We start from the raw sequence: 22,313 nt of genomic DNA, 5'->3' as shown, positions 1-22,313 counted from the left end.
CTAAGACATCGCTCCTTTGATTCACAGTCCCCCATCATTGAACTGCTGAAACAATTAGGCTTCACTGACTACAATCTTACTTGATTCAGATTCCTATCACTGAACTGATTAAGTAACAAAGTTTCCATGACAGTAATCCAACTTGATTCAGTTTCATAATTGAATTGATAAACACTTAAGCTTCCTTAACAGGGGCTCTAATCAGAGTTCTATCACTGAACTAATAAATAACTAGGCATCCTTGACAGTACTTCTACTTAGATTTGTACCAAGGGTCATCTTCACTACATATGCACTAATGTACCTATATGAAATATAGCTGATTAGAGGTACAGTATCTTACTCAGAGGGAAGGATAATATATGAATATATAATTATTCAAGTTGTCTAGGACACTCTCACCTCTACTACAGCACTAATTAAAACTGTTCAAAGAAATAATTAAAAAAAAAAAAAACTAGCAGGATTGAACAAATTATTTTTCCTACAAAAAGTACTGTAGATGATCATGAATTATGTATTACATGAGGTATTTGAGCCTTAGTTTCAACTTGAAATGTACTGCTTCTCAATTATAAAGAAGCATGGGGAAATAGATACACAGCTTATATATAGGCAAAGGTTCACTCAAGCAACAGCTTGTGCAAGAATATACATTCTTCAATGGATATATACATATACTGCATATATTTACCAAAAATGTTTGATATTCAAATTGTAATATTACTCTAGTTATGATACAGAAAAGATAATAATTAAAATCTACTTCTTGGAAAAATTTCCATAAGATGAGCTACGTTCTACATAGTGTAATCAAAAGCGCCAAGATGAAAAAATAAAGGTGAATACTGTATATACAAATATACTCCAGTTAAGAGTTAACTGATTTTTGCATCAATACGGAGACAAAACATGAACAGCAACATTAGCATTTTTGACATAGGAAACACTTTAGCATTGTTTGATTCTCCCAGTGTCAGAATTCATTCAATAGCATCTGAGGCAAATGTGATGGATGAAGATACTATTGCAATGTCTGCAATGTTTTTCATAGGAACTTAACCAAAATTTATCTTACTATTTCTGTTTCATACAAAGTGTACTATACAGTACAGTACATTATTAAATTAGAGAAAGTAACTCATTGAGGCCTCAAATAATACTCACTTTAAATTCTAACAGAACTCAATTGTCTTCATGTAAACTACAAATGCTGTTGCTTCATGTGATAAGATGACATAAAGTTACAAAAAAATGCACAAAAATCCAATAAATTGCAATGGACAGAGGACACAAATTTTATCTTTTAAAACCTCCAAGACTTTTGTCAAATAGTAAGCATCACTGAATGTTATTCTGTATGTTTAGGTTAAAAGAAAAGTCATATAAAGTAAGTACATCAATCAAAGGTCACCAGGTAATAAAAACATCATGTTTGTTGAAAATACACTATTGGAGATCATCCAACTTTTCAAAAGTAATTCTGCCACTTTATCCATGAATTTGAAACTGTGAATTTGCCACAATAAAGTTTGGTTGAATAATGACACTATCAGGGTTTCCATAAAAATACTCAATGCTCTTCACATGTACGAAGGCTCCAACAAATTGGTTAACCATGAAAAGTATGCTACAGGCTGAAACCCCAATATATTCTCCCAAATATTAACCCTCCTTCACACCACTATCAAGTCTAAATGCATGAAATGAAGTGAATTATAATCCAGTACCTTACTCTCTTTAGGTTCTCAAGAATTACCTCACCAAATTACAATCACAAAATCTACTCACAGAATGTGGGAAATGTTTGCAAACTTAATTCTTTTAACATGGGAAGCCCTGATATTCCAAGCCGCACTGGAGGTTTTGGGAGATACAAAACCATGGTGTTCTAAACATCTAACTCATCTCTGGAAACTATAAATTTGATCGCTCATATTCAACTCTTTGAAAAGAACATTAAAGCTCAATGATAACAATCATAAAAAAATATACCTTAGCTTACTGTTTAAATAAAATCACTTAGAACCAATTGGAATAGAGAGGACTAGAGATTATTTCCTTACGAATTTTGGATATTGTAGCTGGAGACCGGTGGAGTTAGGACTTCAATTTAAGTATAAGTGGAACTGAAAAGAAGGTTAACTTTTAAAATACACAATGATGAAAACCAGAAAATGGCATATTAACTTAATATGTTTGGGATTGAAATTATAAATAAATTTAAACCACAAGCACACTATTTGAATGCTCTATGATGTTTCCCACTTGAAATAATCAGCTTTACATAATTTAACTCAAGAACTATTGTAGAAAATTTTATTTCATCATCATCATCTCCTCCTATGCCTATTGAGGCAAAGGGGCTCAGTTAGATTACATATACAAACATCTTTTTAAGATTGTATACTCATTCAATTTCATTGATGCAAAAACATTTTTAGCATCTACCTTGGCTAGCTTCAGAAAGTAACAATAGTCATTGGAGTTAAAATGACAAATTTTAGGTAATTTGTATTTTTCCTAACAGTACTTACCTCGAACTACTTTCGGGTTATGGCCCACCCATCCTGCCCCGAGTATCTCACAGGAGTTCGAGGAGGACTTAAAACATACGCTTACTGACGACCTAGCAGCGCTTCCTCACACGCTGACCCCGGGCGAGTATCCTTCCGCCCTGAGCGCCCCGACAAGGTAACGGGGAGGGGGGAAATACGCAAAATTCTTGGTCAGTTAATGAGGAGATCCCAGATCCTCCTAAGAAAGTAGTTCGAGGTAAGTACTGTTATGAAAAATACAAATTACCTAAAATTTGTGATTTGTTCCAACACGGAGTACTTACCTCGAGCTACTTTCTTAGGAGACTTATACTTTAGGAGAGGGGAGTGGCTTACAGGCCGGAATATCCCAACACATCCTGCGGCACGAGACCTAGATAGGAGGCTAGGTCTAGACGACCCAGTGGAGAGGTAGGAGAGCAGGAGAAAGCACGCAAAAGTCTACCTTATGTACAACTCTCCTTTATATATAATCCGGACATCATGTTCCTCAACGTCCATCTCTCACATGGAAGGAGGATAGGAAAAGGGGGGGAAGGGAGAGGGTAGCAAGGAAGGGGGAGTAAGGAGGAACTTGTGTCACTTGCGATTACTTCCCACGCCTACCCGGGGCCCAAAAACCACTAAACTTGTTGCATGGCTGAAATTACTGGCCCAATGGAGAAGGCATCCAGGGACTTTCTCGTACAATCATTCAGGTAAAGGGTTGTAAAGGTGAATTGTCTAGTCCAAGTACCTGCTCGTAAGATTTGGCCCACTGCCATGTTGGTGTCAAAGGCCAGGGACGTGCTAAGGCCTCTAATATCATGGGGTCGCGGGGTTCAAGGGACCGTGAAACCATCATTTTCGTACGCTCTTTTGATAACCTGCCGGAGCCAGAAAGATATAGTGTTCTTAGACACTGCTTTCTTGACTGGGCCTGAGGATACAAACAAACTTTTGATAGCTGGTCTGAGTTTGGAAGTTCTACTGAGATATTTCCTGATAGTCCTCACGGGACACAAAAGCAGGTCTTCCGGGTTGTCCGAGCGCGGAATAGCTGGAATAGAGAATTCCTCGAACCTAAGATCAGCAATTGCTGGGTTCTGGGTCTTTGCCACGAATTCTGGCAAGAACCTAAAAGACATATCCTTCCACCCTTTCAAGTGTGAGACTTCGAAGGACAAGCCGTGGAGTTCACTCACCCATTTGGCTGAGGCAAGAGCTAGCAAGAATACAGCCTTGAGGGTGCAGTCCTTGTCTAGGATGTCTTTAAAAGGTTTGAAGGGAGGCCTTGAGAGAGCCCTGAGGACCTTGGCTACATCCCACTAGGGAACCCTTGAGGAGCGAGGGTCAAAAGACTGTTCAAAACTTCTAATGAGCATGGAGATGTGGCGAGAAGCCCCTAGGTTGATGCCCCTGAGTTGAAAACCTGTCCCAGTGCTGCACGGACTCCTTTAATGGCTGGAATGGAGACTCCCAGGTCGTCCCTCAGGTGAACCAGGAAGTCTGCAATACTGTGGACCGAAGCGTCTACGGCCGCAGATTCTGTGTGGCACACCATTTAACAAAAGTGGCCCAATTGGCCTGGTACACTACGCACAAGGACTTCCGGAGATACCCCGACATCCTGAAAGTAGTCTTATCCGAGAATCCCTCTTTCCTTAGCAGGCGCTTGATAACCTCCACGCATGTAACCTCAGGCCCTGGGGGTATTCGTGTAGCCTTAGAAAGTGAGGTTGGTTTAGCAGGTCTTCTCTTGCTGGAAGGGGCCACGGAGGAAGGGTGGACAGGTCCTGTAGATCCACGAACCACTCCCTCTCCGGCCACCAGGGTGCTACGAAAGTCATCTTTTCAGACCTCGACTGCCTTAGCTTGTTGAGCACCTGCCTGATGATCCCGAAGGGGGGAAAGGCGTAAACGTCGAGACCGTCTCACGAGTGTTGGAAGGCGTTTTCGAACGCTGCTGTCGGATTTTTCACTTATGTTTCGAGATATCGTACGTCTGGCAGAAATGGAAGGCATTGGTAGAGCGTAGTTGAACGAAATCTACTCCTACGAGAACAGAAGCTATAGTTTCCAAAGAAGTATAGAAGTTATAATGCATGCGTTTGTTTACTTGTTCGTATCTTCACTATTTTTTCACAACGTCCTCGGGAACTTTATAGCAAGGCCAATGTTACCTAAGGTCATAAAAAGAATAAATAGTCAATCATTTTTCCCAACAATGAAGATATAGCAGTCTTTAAATGATGACGTCATCCTTACTGCGTCGTCTGCATGACTGAGATTGACAGACTCGTAGTTCTCTCTCTCTCTCTCTCTCTCTCTCAAATTATTTAAAACTGCCATTATACAAATACTATAATTCTCTCTCTCTCTCTCTCTCTCTCGAATTATTTAAAACTGTCATTTATACAAATTCTATAATAACAATGTTCAACACTCTTACAATCAAATAATGGTTGATATATATATATCTCTCTCTCTCTCTCTCTCTCTCTCTCTCTCTCTCTCCTCTCTCTCTCTCTCTCTCTCTCTCGTTTCGATATATTGTACATCTGGCAGAAATGAAAGGCATTGGTAGAGGGTGGGTAAATGAAAACTACCAGCTACAGGAACATTCAGCCAAAGTTTCCAAAGACATATAGAAATTATAATGCCTGTGTTTATTTACTTGAAGTTCGTATATAGATTGTGCTTTCACAACATCCTCTGGAACTTTATAGCAATGCCAATGTTACATAAGGTGATAGAAAGAACAAAAAGTAAGTGGAGAACAAGAAAAAAGAACCAGGAAAGAGGGAAACATGAAAAAGAGTACAGAGCTGAAACCTGCTAACTAAAACACTGGCAACAATAAGAGATCGCTGGCAACTCGTAACATAGGAATAGTAAACTGAGGGTTCAAATACCTCGTTTAGGGTGCTTTTATGTAAGAATAAACAATAAGTTATCATAATAATATTATCTTGATTTCTTTAAGAAAAGAAGCGAAAATTTGTTGTAAATCTTTGGGAGCTCATAACTCAAAAACATACTTATTCACACTTAGGTACATTTTTCTCACTTATTTGTTGTTCGATATTAGAAAGATATCATTAAAAAGAAGAATAAAAATTGCACAATTCTGTCAAGCAGAATTTTTATTTTAATTTTACTTTCTTTTTCACGATTATTTTGCGTCTCGACGAGGAAAAAAAAATAAAAATTCATAGACAAAAAAAAATAAAAAGGAAAATAAAAATTCCGGTTGACAGAATCGTTCGGTTTATAAAGTAGTTTTTATGGTTTTAGATTCAATACAAATGGTGTTGTATTAGTGGGGAAAAATGTACCTAAATATTTTTTCTAAATCATGATTTTTGCTAATAAATCAGAGTTTTTGATCAAATTACTTGAAATTTTCATATGATGAAGGTATCATATATATACAGTATATATATATGTCTAAAACATATAGAAATGGTGAATTTTGGATAATTAGAAAAAAAAAATGGCGGAAATGGCGGACGGTCCTCTTAAACTGCTTTGTAATGAAAGTAATTTACAATTGTAAAAAAACCATTTTCCATTTATTTATGAAAATGACAAAATTTTAAGGTAATTTGTATTTCTATATTTAATAGGATTATTTTTTCGGTGTAGCTGGAATTTGCCAGTTGAAATTCATAACAAGGCGTCTGTAGTTACGGAGGGTTAGTGGGGAAGCCCCGGGACCTTGCCAGTACACTGAGTAACCACTTTGACTTTAAACCTAGGACTTGCAAGGTGGTTGAAGCAGATAAATACAAACCCTATACTTTAATAGGAGACTCATCCTAAGAAGAGCGGAAGTCCTATCACCAAATGGCTGATTTACTTTCCCAGGAAATGTTAAAAGCACTTTGGTTCTAAAAATGAGCAAACACATTGGGGAGATATTTCTAAACAAACTTATATCTAAGAAAAGTGGCTAAATCATGTTGTTCACCTGCATGAGTCATCCAGTCCAGCAAATAATGGATGGGGAAGAATGAAGAGGTAAAAGGCCAGTTGCTCTTACCTCTTATTTTAGAGTTAAGTCACGACCACTATCTTAGATAAGATGATTTTCGTTCCATGAAGGAGCTAGGTTTGCTAAATGATTAGTTGAGCCACAGCCACCTGTTCAAGGATAAAGGCATACAGGAACCTGTGGGTACTCCCGTTTGTTGCTAACAGATTACTGTCTTCCCAAAAGGTGCCTCTGACAGGTTTTTATTGAGAGCTGGGGTACATCACAATATTCTGGCATTAAGTGACCAAATTCAGGGTGGTTCTATTGTGGGAGCGCATGTCCAATTGTTCCACGAAGCCATAATAACAACCAAATTTTAATATCTCTTTTCTTACTCCTTTCGTATTAAAGAAGGGCTTCCCTCCTGAGCAGCAGTGTTTGATGAAACGTAGGTGTCCTCTGCATTGTCTTGTCTCTCTTGAGGATGTCTTATTCTTTGTCTTCAATGAAGGGAGTCACAGGGATTCCTGGAGCAGCATAGTCTCTCCCACAGGGAAATAAATGTTAGGAGTCACTTATAAAACAACTATCAAACAGTCTTCTACCACATCTTTGTCCATAAAGGGGAAAAGAATGGTGAAGCCCTTCCATCCCGATGAGAAATGTTTAAAGAGATGACTGTGATGAAGAAATGGAGGAACTTGGAAGTTCTCCTTCTAGTGTGGTGCCTATTCCAGGCCTACGATAACGACACTGAGAAAAGAAATCCTAGGAACTCAAAAGAAGAAAGAGCACCACTAGGGGATAGGTCTTTAGTGCTTTTCTAGACATGGGACGATACTGACGAGAAGGGCAACATCCCTCCCCTTCAACTGAGAGGTAGAGCAGACACTAATTCCTCTAACTGTGTGATACGATGTCCAAGGAAAGCCATCTTCCCTAGTTATGAAGATGATGGCGTCACCAAGCCACACGCGGGAGTCAAAGTATTAGGTTGGCTAGGGCACCAGCCAACCGTTGAGATACTACTGCTAGAGAGTTATGGGGTCCTTTGATAGGCCAGACAGTACTACACTGGATCCTTCTCTTTGGTTACGGTTCATTTTCTCTTTGCCTACACATGCACCAAATAGTCTGGCTTATTCTTTACACATTCTCCTCTGTTCTCATGCACCTGACAACACTGAGAATACCAAAATAAATCCTCTTCACCCAAGGGGTTACTGCACTGCAATTGTTCAGTGGCCACTTTCCTCTTGGTAAGGGTAGAAGAGTGTACCCTCAAGCAAGTTTCAACTACATTATAAGCATACAGTAGTACCCCATTAAAGGACAAAAGTTTGTATTTGTATAAAAACAAATACTATTTAAGGAAATATGTTAACTTACCTAATATCAATAGCAAAATAACTACAGCAACAATAAAAATGAAGATCTTTGCACGGGTATTTTGCCACCAGACGTTGCGCCTTAGACGTGTTGCTGAAGTAAGAAACTGATCTGAGGTTGTTGCTAAGTTTTCTGATCGATCTTGCAATGTATCAAGTTGATCCCCCCTCTCAAGCAACCTTCCAACATTGTCTCGCATCACGTCGGTTACCTCTGCGATTTGCACTCGCACACTGTACAAAAAGAACCATGCCTATTACCATATCACTCTTATCGTTACGATTTTTCACAGTCAGAGAAATAGATTATGATTATCAATAATCTTTCAAACATATTAATTAATTTTCCTACAGTGACTTAATATAAGTTTTTATGACGTCAAAACTATTCCTAAAATACAAGTTTAAAAGGAAGTTTGAAAAAAGTAAGGTAATACACAACCATAAATGGAAAAATAAAATAAAAAATGTGCTGTGAAATTAAAATTGAACCATTCAATCTTAATACTGTATTAGCAAAAGTTAAATAACTGATTCAGCTTCAGAAAACTAAGAAACATTAGGTACAATATACTGATGCTGGTTAAACAAAAGGTACCTTCTGTATAATTATGTTACGATTTCTTTGCTTTTTCATTAAAGAATAAAGAACTAAACTTACTCTTTCATTTTATCTGCTGCAAACCGCACTGTTTTCTTTGAAGAGGGTCCTCTGCAAATGAAGGGAATATAACAAATTAGTAATTTTCAATGATAAAGATACACATTTATTTAACTGGGGTTAGTCTTGCATGAAGCATTAATAATAGTAAAAAATGAAATACTGTACATCAATAAAAATAATAACTATGATATCAGTAACACTTATGATTAAAAAAGAAAAATCAGTTGCTGATTGGATAAAATTACTGGAAAATTATCACAGAATTCTAAGAGCACTTTGACATCACAACAAATGTACTGTACTTACATTTTTCAAAGGTTACATAGATATTTTTTTTATTCTGAAGGAATTACAGCACTTTACATTGCCCTTCAGCACTCGTCCATAACCATATACTGTACAGTACTTTTGAGTACATGCAAGTGCTCAAGAGTACCTGCACTGAATAATCAAAGTGCATAATTGAGCAAACCTAGTGCAGACTGACGATTAAATCCCCATTGTTCTATGATGTATGAATATATAATTTTGTTTTGTTTTAAATCATAAAAAATCTATATTTCTTATTAGCATTATTATTACTAGCTAAACTACAATCCTAGTTGGAAAAGCAGAATGCTGTAAGCCCAAGGGTTCCAACAGGGAAAATAGCCCAGTGAGGAAAAATAAGGAAATAAACTACAAGAGTAATAAACCATTAAAATGAAACTTTTTAAGAACAGTAAAAACATTAAAATATATCTTCCATACATAAACTATAAAATGATATTTATGTCAGCCTGTTCAGTATGAATTTTGAATATATTTGCACAGGTTTTTTACCTTATCTCCAGCCCATTTGGAGCTATTAATATAGATACTGGAGGATTTGCATACATGATTGGGGAGCTAATTTCATAATTTGGTCACAAAACAAAACTTCTAGATATCTATGAGATATTGAAATTCATGGAAGTAAAGATAAGAACAAACTGCATGCCTGGTACTACATGAAAGATCTTATAGTTTTTGAATATCTGAAAGCAAAGGATGATTGCAATTGAGCAATGGTGCCAAAGATCAATTCTAAGACTTGAAATAAGGAAATTGAAGATGGGTTAGGCTGCTGCTGAAGACCAAATGGGGTATCAATACCCAAAATATTGCATACTATAAAATTTTTTTTTAAAGTAAACAACCCCCCTCCACCTGTTTAAAGCTATTCCTTTACAACTTCTCAACTCAGGCAAAATACAAACCACTATATAGTACTTTACGTAGGGCGACTCACTGCTTAGTGAGTCAGTAGTCCCACAAAAACCGAACTGGTAGATTCTTTTCTTCCCTGGAAATGTTAATCTACCTTGATCCATCCGGGAGCAAAGAAGATAACTCCAGCAATCTCCTATCTGTACATCATTGGGATGAACAGGCTGAAAGGGCCTGGTCTATCCAAAAGATTGTTAAGTAGTCAAAGGAGGGATAATATACTTGGTGTATGATGATCAACAGGTTGGAATATACAGCATTCCACCATCCTCCACATTTTCATGAACTTGAATCTAGGCAGGACAAGATCACTTGCTTGTGACACCGAAGATCCATCCAGTGAATTTTCCATTTGGTGGAGGTATTTGCAAACACCTCCTAGAGATACCCATAGTATCAAACTGTTGCTGTTTGATAACAGAAATTTTGGCACCTGTGTCTGGTAACATCTTAATGCGAGAGTTGATATAGCCAGACGACAAGAGATCACAGATAGGTTTGGGCAACTTGGAGATAATGCATTTGGATTATTGTATATATTACTTTACATTTTATGAATATTGTGCCCATCACCATTCTAGTTTATCTTGGCATGAGATGTTCATCTTGCAGAGCACCACTGTATATTTCCTGTTGCTATATGTAATAAAAAAACAATCTACAACTCGTTATCTTATTTTTCCAGTCCCGCATTCATCTGTCTTCTAAAAGTCCTCATCTAATATCACTAGTGCAAGGCGATCTTAAGTGATGACAGCTGGTATGTGAATCTTGTGGTTTGTTGTTGACTGAAGAGGCACCACTGTTGCTTGAAGATATGTCTTGGCGACAATTTTGTTTCGTTTCCCTTGTAGCATTTATTGAAGTGTCCAATACGGTAATGACAGTACTGGACTTTACTGGCAGGACACTTCACTGTCCTGGACCAATGATCAATATAGTCGGAGTTTTTGCAGGTGCTGTTGGCAGCATGGCATTTATTAGGTTCATGATGACCATCATACTACTGGCAAAGAGTATCTGGATTCTTATTTCATCGTAACATCTTTCTTGTCTTCTTACTTTGTCTACCTTTCTATCATCCTCATACAAGCGAGATTCCTTTACAAACCTAATCAAAGCATGGAATCTGACCCAGTAGCTTGAGAGACAGATGGGGTTTGGTAGTGGAGACTCAAGAGTGGTGGGGAGGGGGAGACTGAGTGCTCCCACACTCCCCAACACTGCATGTGGACAGCATAAACAGTGTGGGCACCCTCAAGACTGCATGGCCTTTGTTCTGCGGGTTCTTTTAACTTGCTTGCAAGTTTATCTCTTGAGTCCATTATTATTTTCAATAAACAGAGTAAAAGTACAGTGTCAACAAAATTATTAAAAATAAATACAAACTGTTTCAATTTACAAGAGTATTCAGATAAGTTTGATGAAGATTGAGATTATGAGTAAATGCGGTGAATACGCCAGCGCCAGTGAGGTGTTCTGAGGAGTAGCAGTGCCAGGCAGTCACCCTATGACGATGAATTTGACTGGATGAGGCCATGCATGCTTCGGCAAAGCAACACCATAATATCTACGTTCTTCATGTAACAGCACATCAAATAATACATTAGGACACACAAAAAGGGCACTATAAAAACCTAATGCACTGCAAAACAATTCATCGTTTACTGTACTTACTGGACATGGAATAAGAATAAAGAAAATTAAATCACAAATACACTTGTCTATCAATGGCATCGGATGGTTCCTACTATACACGTCTTGAAACAAAGTTCTCATAATACAACATTATAAGTTTATTGCACCATGTACGTGTTAGTAACTCTTTTAACCATAACTAGAGGGGCAAGGATGCAATTTCAAATGTAGGTTTTTAACCCTTTTACTCCCAAAGGACGTACTGGTACGTTTCACAAAACTCATCCCTTTACCCCCATGGACGTACCGGTACGTCCTTGCAAAAAACTACTTTGTTCCAACACAGAGTTCTTACCTCGAACTACTTTCTTAGGAGTATCTGGGATCTCCTCCTAACCGACCAGAATTTTGTGTAGTTTTCCATGTCTCCGTTTTCTATAGTGGGTACCTCTGGTGGAGGGATACGCGCCATGAGGCAAACCGGGGTCAGAGAGCGTGCTCGCCCAGGTCTCGACCTCCAGTAAGTTTCTGGTCGCAACGTGATTAACATCTCGCCGTGCTCTCTTCCCCCAGTGCGACCCTTTGTGTCTCACGCGGTCCCCTCGTGTTCAATCTTTACCTTATCCTACTCTTTCCTCTGTGTCCCTGTGACGATTGGTGCTTAAGTGTTTCGTTATGGAGCATCCCTGCCGTTGCCCTGGGCCTATGGCCGGTAAATCTTGTGGGGGCTTTTCTCTCAAAGCCGGAGGTCGACCCCCACTCTTTGTGTTCTTCGTGTAGGGGAAGTGTGTGTTCCCCTACAGCCACGTGTCCGGAGTGCGAGTCGCTACGGCACGAAGAAGAAGAAAGCTACCAAGAGATCGCCAAAGAAGCCCAGCATTTCCTCGGCCCTAGCGTCGCCCGATGCCTCGTCGTAGAGGGGTTCCCTACCACCTTCCCCTACCCAGAGTAGAGGACGAGTTAAGTCCGTTGCGGGGAAGCGGCACATTGCCCTTCCCCAGGAGTCTGTGATGCCTGTTGGTGGGGATATTGTGTCGGTTCAGGCAACTGGAGAGCCTGAGGGAGGGACGGGAGTGTGTTCGGGAGATGCGGTCCTGGTGCCCGCAGGGCCCATCTCTACCGACGATCCGATGTGGGGGAAAAACGCTACAGCCTCTTCCCCCGCATCTTGGGTGTGCGTTTCAGGTACGTCAACAACCGGGGTAGACACCGAGAAGGAAAGAGATTCACCGAGTTCGGACCCCCTCGCATGGGCGCCGCCGAGGACGCCTTTCAGGTCGCCCATGAGACTGGAGGAGGAGTTCGACACCTGGTTCGCCCGCAAGAAGGTGCCTCGGTCTCCTCCAGCACCGTCAGCAACGCTCCCGCCCGTCTTTCTACAGCCTTCTTCGCTAGCGGACCGGCACGAAGATCCAACAGCAACTCGAGACGTTTCGGATGAATCAGCAGACTCTCTTTCCTCCCAGTCATCGGTCTCCTCCCTCGAGTCGGACTCATTCTCCTCGGAGGACGAAGGCCAGAGGGACTCAAAGAAGAGACGGGAGAGTTCCCACAGGAAGAGGTCCCGCTCATGGTCACGCCACGCCAGGAGACGGTCCAGAACCTCTAGGAAAAAGCACAAGAGGAGCCGTTCGTCAAAAGATGATTGGGTGCGAGTCACCTCCTAAAAGCTACCGCCACCCCGAGCACCTCTGGCTGGCTCCCTAGAGCCCCTTCGCCACCCTCGCGGCGCGGCCCCTCCTGCAGACCCGATCATCGGAGGAGGATGTCGCACCAGGTCTCGGTAGATAAGCTTAAGTCCGCGAAGTTCCGGCTCCATCCGCCCAGCGGAGAGAGCCGCCCCTTCGGCCTGGCAGCTTTGTCCCGGCCTCCGGCCCTTTGACGGGGTTCCCTGAACGTTAGAACCAGCTGGCTAGTACGGAAAAACCCGCAGCTCCGTGGACCTCCGCAAGAGGGAGTAGACCCATGGCAGCCACTCCTGTCCCAGTGGATCCACCCGCCAATGGCTCAGCACGAGAGGAAGATGCCTCCCCCTCACGCGGAAACCTCCGTCATCGACGTAGCTGCTCATGCGGAGGACCAGATAGCCAAAGGCCTCGTAGAAGGGGGAGAATGCTCTACGGACGAAGTCTCCGCCTACAGGAAGGTCTTGGCCCTCATCAGGCGGCACCATAAGTTGGATGAGCTGAAACCCTCGGCAGAACAAGCCTGGCTCTCCGGACTTAGCAGGCTGGTAGATAATCAAGTACAGCAGAAGACTTCCCTGCCCCTTCCCCTGGCGAAGGACGTGAAGCTGGGTATGGACCATATAGATAGGTTCATAGCCAGCCAGGCGGGCGCCCCCAGGAACCAGAGCACTTCCATCCAAACTCCTCCAGGGATTTAAAACGCAGAAACGCTTTCATCTCCCGGAGGGGCGCCGCGGAGGCCCTTGTACGGTTGAGCCAGCGATCACCATTCCAAGGAGCGGCTGAAGATAGGGCATCCTCCGCTCCAGTGTGTTTTTCCCCAGCGGAAACCTCCATGATGGAGGACATAGCCCTGGACCTAGTTTACGTGTCTTCGTGGTTGGACTGGTGGGCCTGCACGTTGGTGGGATTCCAGGCATCTCACGACCTCTCCGTCCCCGAGAATCAGTCCTTACTGAGGGAACTGATTAGTTCGGGTGGAAAAGCGCTCAAGTTCCTCTCCTACCAGTCTCTCTCTCAAGCGGCCAACTGGGTCCTGCAGAAAAGGGACACAGTACTGAGCAAGCTGTTTAGGAGGTTACCTAAGCGGGAGGCGAGGGCTTTGAGGAACTCGCCAGTGTGGGGCGAGTCGGTGTTCCCCTTGAAGGCAGTGGAGGAGACCATGGAGAGGGTTAGGAAGCTTAAGGAAGTGGGAGAACCCAGACACCCGCCTGCAAGACGACCAGCCCACAGGAGACCCTCTTCAGACGTCCCTCACCCATCCCGTGGTTCGCCAGTACAGCCGAGGAGGGACTCCCCGTCAGTGTCTTGGCACCATGCCTTGCAGCCCTCCCGTAGGGGTAGTTCAACCCCACAGTCGAACTTCAGACCAACCTATTCAAACTCCAGGAGAGGGAATTCCAGCCGCGCCTCTAGAAGGAGATAGAAAGGGAGGCCCCCTACTCCTGCCGAAGCCTCAGGTAGGGGGATGCCTAAAACACTCTTGGCAAGCTTGGTGGGACCACGGAGCGGATCCGTGGACCGTAGCAGTACTGAAGGAAGGGTACAGGTTGCCCTTCCTAGCGGAACCACCCCCTCTAATCCCGGACCATCAGGCGGAGTGGTTGGCGCCCAAGGACCCCTTGAGAAGAACAGCATTGCAGGAGGAAGTATCGGCTATGTTCGCCAAAGGAGCGTTAGAACTAGTCAGGAATCCTGCGCCGGGGTTCTACAGCAGACTCTTCCTGGTGGAGAAAGCGACAGGGGGTTGGAGACCGGCCATAGACCTTTTGGCCCTCAACAAGTTCGTGTGTAAGACTGACTTCAAAATGGACACCCCGAAGTCGGTCTTGGCGGCGTCGAGAGAGGGGGGACTTCATGATGTCCATAGATCTCAAGGACGCCTACTTCCAAATCCCTGTCCACCCCTCCAGCAGGAAGTTCCTAAGAGTAAAATGGGATACCCAGACGTTACAATTCAGAACCCTCTGCTTCGGGCTGTCGATAGCCCCTCAGGTCTTCACGAGGGTCTTTGCAACAGTCTCGGTCTGGACGCACGAGCAGGGCATCCGCCTGATTCGGTACCTAGACGACTGGTTGTTGCTTTCAGCCTCTGAGGGAGCACTGAGGGAGCAAGGCGCGAAGCTTCTGCGGTTCTGCGGTGTCTTGGGTATCACCATCAACCTGGAAAAGTCACAGCTGGTACCCTCCACCAGGATGGGGATGGTTCTAGACTCCCAGTTGGTGAGAGCCTTCCCCTCCTCAGAGAGGATAGACAATCTGGAGCAGACACGCCATCCCTTCCTAACGGACCAGCCCAGGAGAGCCAAGGACTGGCAAAGATTGATAGGCCACCTCGTGTCTTTGGAGAAGTTGGTCCCCCATGGAGGCTCAAACTCAGGGGTTTTCAATGGAACCTGAAGGAGCTCTGGAACCAGGGGGACTTCCCACACAAGATAGTCCCGGTGTTCCCAGAGATGAAGGAAATCCTGAAGTGGTGGCACGACAGGACAAACACCCTCAAAGAATGCCCCTCGCAATCGACCCTCCGGAGGTGCTGCTGTTCACGGACGCATCCAAGGAGGGTTGGGGACCCCATGTTCTAGACGAGTCAGCGAAAGGGAAATGGGACCTCGCCGAGAAGAGCCGTTACATAAATGTGCTAGAGCTGTTGACCGTGCGAAGGGCATGCAGAGAATTCGTCCATCTACTCCGGGGAAACACCGTGGCTCTGATGTGCGACAACGCCACGGTGGTGGCCTACGTGAAGAAGCAAGGAGGACTGAAGTCGAAGGAGCTGTGCAGTCTCACAATGGAATTCCTGGAATGGGTGGAGGAGGAGCAGATCAAAATCACAGCCAGGTTCATTCCGGGAAAAAGGAACGTCCTAGCCGACGGCCTCAGCAGGGTGGGTCAAGTAGTAAGGTCAGAATGGTCCCTACACCCGGGAGTGGCCCGTACCGTCATCCTGAAGTGGGGCTCTCCGGTAATAGACCTCTTCGCCACGAGATTAAACACACAGCTCCTCGTGTTTTGTTCTCCTGTGCTGGATCCAACAGCGGCATTCGAGGACGCCCTTCAATATCCTTGGGACAATCTCGACGTATATGCCTTCCCCCCCTTCGGATTGCTCAGACAAGTGCTCAACAGAGTGAGGAGGGCGAACAACCTTTGGATGACTTTGGTAGCGCCCTGGTGGTCAGAGAGAGAATGGTTCGCGGACCTAAAGGAACTGGTTCGCCTTCCGCCTTGGCCCCTTCTAGACAAGCCAGACCTCCTCCGGCAACCACACTTCCAAAGGTTTCATGAAAACCCTCGGTCCCTCCGCCTACACCCGTGAAGGTTATCGAGCGCCTCCTGAGAAGTGAAGGATATTCGTCGAAGACCGCAACAAGGATGTCGGGGTATCTAAGACGGTCCTCGGTCGCGGTATACCAGGCAAAATGGGTTACCTTTACTAAGTGGTGCACCGCGAAGAACATTAGGCCGTTAGCGGCCTCCATTCACGAGATAGCCGACTTCCTGGTATATCTGAGGGACGAAGTGGGCGCGTCCATACCAGCCATCATAGGAGTCCAGGCGGCGCTGGGACAAGTCTTCCTCCTGAAAGGCGTCTAGGCATATTTCGATGCTCATCAAGAGTTTCGAGCAGTCGTGTTCCCCCCAGGCCACTAGGGTACCCCAGAGGGATGTGGCTAGAGTACTGAAAGTGCTGTCAGAGCCTCCCTTCGAACCCCTCAAAGATATCCTGGACAAAGAGCTCACCCTCAAGATGGTCTTCCTGTTAGCTCTTGTGTTGGCGAAGAGAGTAAGTGAGATCCATGGGCTGTCTTACGAGGTCTTACATTCGAAGGGTTGGCGGGGAGCAACTTTCAGGTTCTTACCTAACTTCGTAGCCAAGACTCAGAAACCAGCCTTCTAGGACCCTAGGTTTGAAGGGTTCTCAGTGCCAGCGATTCCGCGTTCAGACAACCCGAGGGACTTGTTACTGTGCCCGATCAGAGCGGTGGGCAAGTACCTGGAGAGAACCTCCAGACTTCGACCTGGCCTAAAAAATCTGTTCATCTCCTCAGGACTAGTGAAGAAGCCAGTCTCTAAGAAAACGATCTCCTTCTGGCTACGGCAGGTAATCAGGAGAGCCTACGACAGTTCGGGGGTCTCACTTCCGGGAAAGCCTAGACTCCATGACATTAGGGGCCTGAGTACTTCGTTGGCCTTCGAGAAGAACATGGCAGTGGGCCAGATCCTAAGGGCAGGCACTTGGTCAAGGCAGTTCACCTTTACGGCTCACTACCTAAAGGACTGTTCGAGGATATCTTTGGACGGTTTCTCGATTGGTCCCGTCATTTCTGCACTCCAGAGGATTTAAAGGTGTAGCCCCGGGGAAGCCGTGGGCGGTAAGTCCAAGAGACACAGGTTCCTTCCTAACCTTTCCCCCCCTTATCACCCTTCCCCTCCATGGCCCTTGATTCCTTCACCTTCCATGGGATACACTTTCAGTGAATGAATACGTCTCCGAGGACTTTAAAGAGGCGAGTTACTTAGACACTAAGATAGTTTTTTGCGTATTTTTCCCTAGTTTCTCGTTTCTATCTTTGGGGTCAGCAGAACCTAGCCTCCTATCTAGGTTCGTTTTTTCCCTTTTCAAACGGTCTCTCGGTCCGGAAAGCCACTCCCACCTCCTACAGTATAAGTCTCCTAAGAAAGTAGTTCGAGGTAAGTACTCCGTGTTGGAACAAATCACAAATTTTAAGTAATTTGCATTTTTCCTAAAAGTACTTACCTCGAACTACTTTCGGGTTATGGCCCACCCATCCTGCTCCGAGTGCCTTACAGGACTTTTGGAACCTTATCTATCATAAACTTACTGGAGGTCGAGACCTGGGCGAGCACGATCTGACCCCGGGTCGCCTCACGGCGAGTATCCCTCCGCCAGAGGTACCCACTATAGAAAACGGAGATAGGGGAAACTACACAAAATTCTGGTCGGTTGGGAGGAAATCCCAGATACTCCTAAGAAAGTAGTTCGAGTTAAGTACTGTTAGGAAAAATACAAATTACTTAAAATTTGTGATATTTACATTTTTATTTGCATATTTTTGATAATTTTTTGAGAAACTTCAGGCATTTTCCAAGAGAATGGGACCAACCTGACCTCTCTATGACAAAAATTAAGGCTGTTAGAGCATTTAAAAAAAAAAATATACAGCAAAATGTGCTTGAAAAAAAATAACCCCTGGGGGTTAAGGGTTGGAAAGTTCCAAATAGCCTGGGGGTAAAAGGGTTAATGTCTATTATGAGTAACCCTATATTTGCAGGGGTTAGGTAACAAAGACAGATTCGATTATTTGGTGACCTAGGGTGGGTGGTTCACCCCTAACCCACCACCTAACTGCTTATTGCCTATGCAAAGTTGACTAACAAACTAAGTAACCCATTGTACTGCCTAATATTATTTATAAATGGTTTCTATCACAGCATAAGTATTGTGTTAATGAAAGAACATGTTTCAGTAAGTGTACATAACATGCACACAGGTGTACTACATAAAAAGTAAGACTACAGTATACATAATACGAGTCATCACCACACATACATGTACATGAACAACAAAACACTGTTGTTCCTATCTAACAACATTCACTGTTATGTGTATACTACTGTATTGTAATATATATAAAGTACTATCAATACAGTGCAGCTCAATTAGCTAAGGTCACACTTCGTAAGTAAGCGCTGTTTTCTGCAGGTAAGGTCAACTTGCACTATTAAAATTCACCATATACATAGCCTATATTTACATTACTACTGTAAAGTAAGGTATTTTGTTTACAGTACTGTACAGTACTTAATATACAATAATAATAGCACTAATATATAATGAATACAATATCAATAAAAATTATCAGAAAAGTATCAGTACAATACCACTAACCATCTAAATACAAAGTTCTACGCAGTAAGTCTGAAGAATGATGAGACTCTTTGAGATGTTGACTGTTGGCTGTATGGGGTAGTGTTGTGTATATCACATTTTGTACTAGAATCGCTATAAACATACAGGATATAAGCAAGGTTTTTAAATCAATGTAATTCTGCCCAAAAAGGACTGAAACAAGAGATGCAAACACGAGAAGAGACAATGCGAGAGATGGAGCGTTGTGCTGGGTGTAGAGGAAAACAGCGAGAAGCATGCCAGGTGCAAAGGAACGTGGTCGGTTTGAAATCTTCAGCCCGTGAGAGTACTTATTGCGAAATAGTCAATATGCTATTTTCATATTAAAATAAATTTTTGAACATACTTACCCGGTAGTTATATATATAGCTATACGTCCCTGACGTCCAGCAGAAATTTCAAAACTCGCACCAATCGCCGATTGGGTAGCCAGGTGTACCACCAGTGTGCCCTCTAGGCAGGTACCTGGAACCATTCCAGTGATTCCTCAGATCTTCCATGCCCATAGGTCTCTAGAGGGGAGGAGGGGGGGAATTAAATTATATATAACTACCGGGTAAGTATGTTCAAAAATTTATTTTATTATGAAAATCTATCTATCTATATACCATTTTTAAACATTTGACTTACCCGGTAGTTATATATATAGCTGATTGACACCCTTGGTGGAGGGTCAGAGACAGCCAACATTGTTGGAATTTTATTTAAGAGTTAATAAACAAGCTTAAGGGTTCGTACCTGATAAGGAAGCTGACTTCAATGAATTCTTTCATTATGTCCGCTTTCCTTATGAGATCCAGCGATCCACCCAGGGGGCTGAAGACCTCTAGGAGCTGTCAAACTGGTATAAAAACTTCTATGTGACAGAACCTCCTCCAATACCCTTGTTCCGGGCACTCTCAAGGAACAAAATGACCACCTGACTAAAATCAATGATTGTGGAAGATTGTCCTCCAATCTCCACGAACAACCATAAAAATACAAGCGTTCCAAGAGAAGAAAAGGGTATTAGGTTATGGGAATAAAGTTGGAGAACCTTCCCCCACTACTGCACTCGTTGCTACAAATGGTACCCGAGTGTAGCAGTACTCATAAAAAGTCTGGACACGTTTCAAATAGTGTGAGGAGAACACAGATTTACTCCTCCAGAAGGTTGTGTTCAAAATGCTTTGAAAAGACCTATTCTGCTTGAAGGCTACGGAAGTTGCCACAGCTCTGATTTCATGTGTCTTGACCTTCAAAAGCTTGAGGTCTGCCTCACTACAATGTGAATGGGCCTCTCTTATTAAGAGCCTGATGAGGAAGGAAAGTTCATTCATTGACATGTAACGAAGGTTTTGGACCGAGCACCAAAGAGCTTCTGACTTGTCTCGCAACTCTTTCGTTCTTTCCCGGTAGAACTTCAGGGCTCTTCCTGGGGACTTCTCCAATTCCTCACCAACCACATCCGAAAGGTTCAGAATCTCAAAAGCCAAGGGCCAGGGCTGAGAAGGGCGTTCGTTTTTAGCAAGAAAGCCTAGCTGCAAAGAGCAGATAGCTTTATCTCTAAAGCCTATCTTGTTAAAGGCATGAATCTCACTGACCCCTTTAGCTGTTGCCAGACTGACCAAAAAGTGTCTTCATAGTGAGGTCCTTAAACGAAGCAGAGTGCAAGGGCTCAAACCTGTCACTCATTAGGAACTACAGGACTACATCCAGAATCCAAGCTAGTGATTCCTGGTGCCATTCCTCAGATGTTTCAAAGGAATTGAGAAGATCCTGTAGGTCTTTATTATTAGAAAAAACCAAGTTCCTATGCCTGAAGACGGCCACTAGCATGCTCCTGTATCCCTTGATAGAAGAAGATGAAAATTTACGGTTCCTTCTAGGGTATAACAGGAAGTCAGCAATCTGAGTCACAGAGGTACTGGAGAAAAAAAAAGAAAAAAAAAAAGGAGTTGACTCTGTACCATTCTCTAAAAAACCTTGATGGAAGAAGACCTTGCTCTTGCAATTGCCCTAGATGCCTCCTTCGAAAAAACCTCTAGCTCTTGTGAGTTTTTCGATGGGTTGAAGGCAGTTAGATGAAGAACTTGGAGGTTTTAATAGTATCTTCCAAGTGGAGTTGTTTGAGTAGATCTACTCTTAATGGAAGGTTTCTCAGGGTGTCCACCATCTATTCTAGAACCTCTGTAAACCACTCTCTTGAGGGCTGAAAAGGGGGCCACTAGAGTTAATCTGGTTCCCTCGTGTGACACGAATTTTATCATCATTTTGTGTACAATCTTGAATGGAGGGAAATGCGTACACGTCCAGGTGAGACCAATCTAAAAAGAAAGTGTCAATGTGGACTGCTTCGAGATCTGGCACTGGGGAGCAGAATGACTCCAACCTCTTCGTATACGAGGTAGCGAACAGGTCTACACAAGGATGACCTCAAATCCACCACAGGTTCTTGTAGACCTCCTGAAGAAGTGTCCATTCTGTGGACAGAACTTGACCTCTCCTGCTGAGACTGTCAGCCATCACGTTCTTTTCCCTTTGAATAAACCTTGTTACCAGGGTTACATTCTTCTCTTCTGTCCAGTAAAGAAGAACTCTAGCAGTCTCGTAAAGTGACCTTGAGTGTGTTTCGCCTTGTTTGGCTATGCAGGCCAATGCTGTATTGATGTGGGCGTTGACCTGCCCCACTCTGTTTAGTACTGACCTTTCGAAGACTTTTGAGGGCCAACAGGACTACCAACAGCTCCTTCTGGTATATGTGGAAGATATCCTGATCTTTTGACCAGAGACCTGAGATCTCCAACTTGCTAAGTTTGACTCCCCACGCCGAGTCCGAGGTGTCGGAACACAACACAAGGTTTGGGTTCCTTTGTTCCAAGGAAAGATCTTAAAGTCAGATCGGATCGCTCCACCACTGAACGCAAATTTGTCTCTATTTCCTTTCCCTCGTCCCAATGGCGTTTGAGGTGGAACTGAAGAGGGAGAAGATTCAGTCTTCCCAGGGAGACAAACTGCTCTAACGAGGAGAGGGTTCCCAGCAGACTCATTCACTCTCTCACAGAACACTTCCGTTTCTCTAGAAAGGAATAAGGCATCAACAGGGCTTTCTTCGTCCTTGAGGCAGACAGAAAAGCGCGAAAAAACTTGACTCTGAATCTCCAACCCCAAATAAATGATCTCTTGGGATGGTGTCAGTTGAGACTTGTCTCTGTTTATCATAAGACCCAGTCCTTCCGATAAGCTCAACTTCATCT

At 43.4% G+C, this 22,313-nt stretch overlaps 1 protein-coding gene across 2 annotated transcripts in view; it reads right to left on the bottom strand.

Annotated features, from left to right (window-relative positions):
* Positions 1-453: 453 nt before the first annotated feature.
* LOC137623212 (vesicle-associated membrane protein 4-like) overlaps positions 454-22,313 on the bottom strand; it is a 60,451-nt gene continuing 38,591 nt past the window's right edge. For both annotated transcript variants that reach the window (XM_068353930.1, XM_068353929.1), the window contains exons 3-5: positions 8,566-8,616; positions 7,906-8,138; positions 454-2,129 (exon numbers count right to left, since the gene is read on the bottom strand). In XM_068353930.1, coding sequence (XP_068210031.1) covers positions 2,101-2,129; positions 7,906-8,138; positions 8,566-8,616 — 313 coding nt within the window. In that variant the 3' untranslated portion in view covers positions 454-2,100. The remainder of the gene's footprint in view (positions 2,130-7,905; positions 8,139-8,565; positions 8,617-22,313) is intronic.

This window comes from Palaemon carinicauda, chromosome 30, assembly GCF_036898095.1.
Source record: "Palaemon carinicauda isolate YSFRI2023 chromosome 30, ASM3689809v2, whole genome shotgun sequence".
NCBI classification, from domain to species: domain Eukaryota; kingdom Metazoa; phylum Arthropoda; class Malacostraca; order Decapoda; family Palaemonidae; genus Palaemon; species Palaemon carinicauda.
The sequence above is the reverse complement of the archived record's forward strand: the minus strand, read 5'-3'. Positions and strand labels throughout refer to the sequence as shown.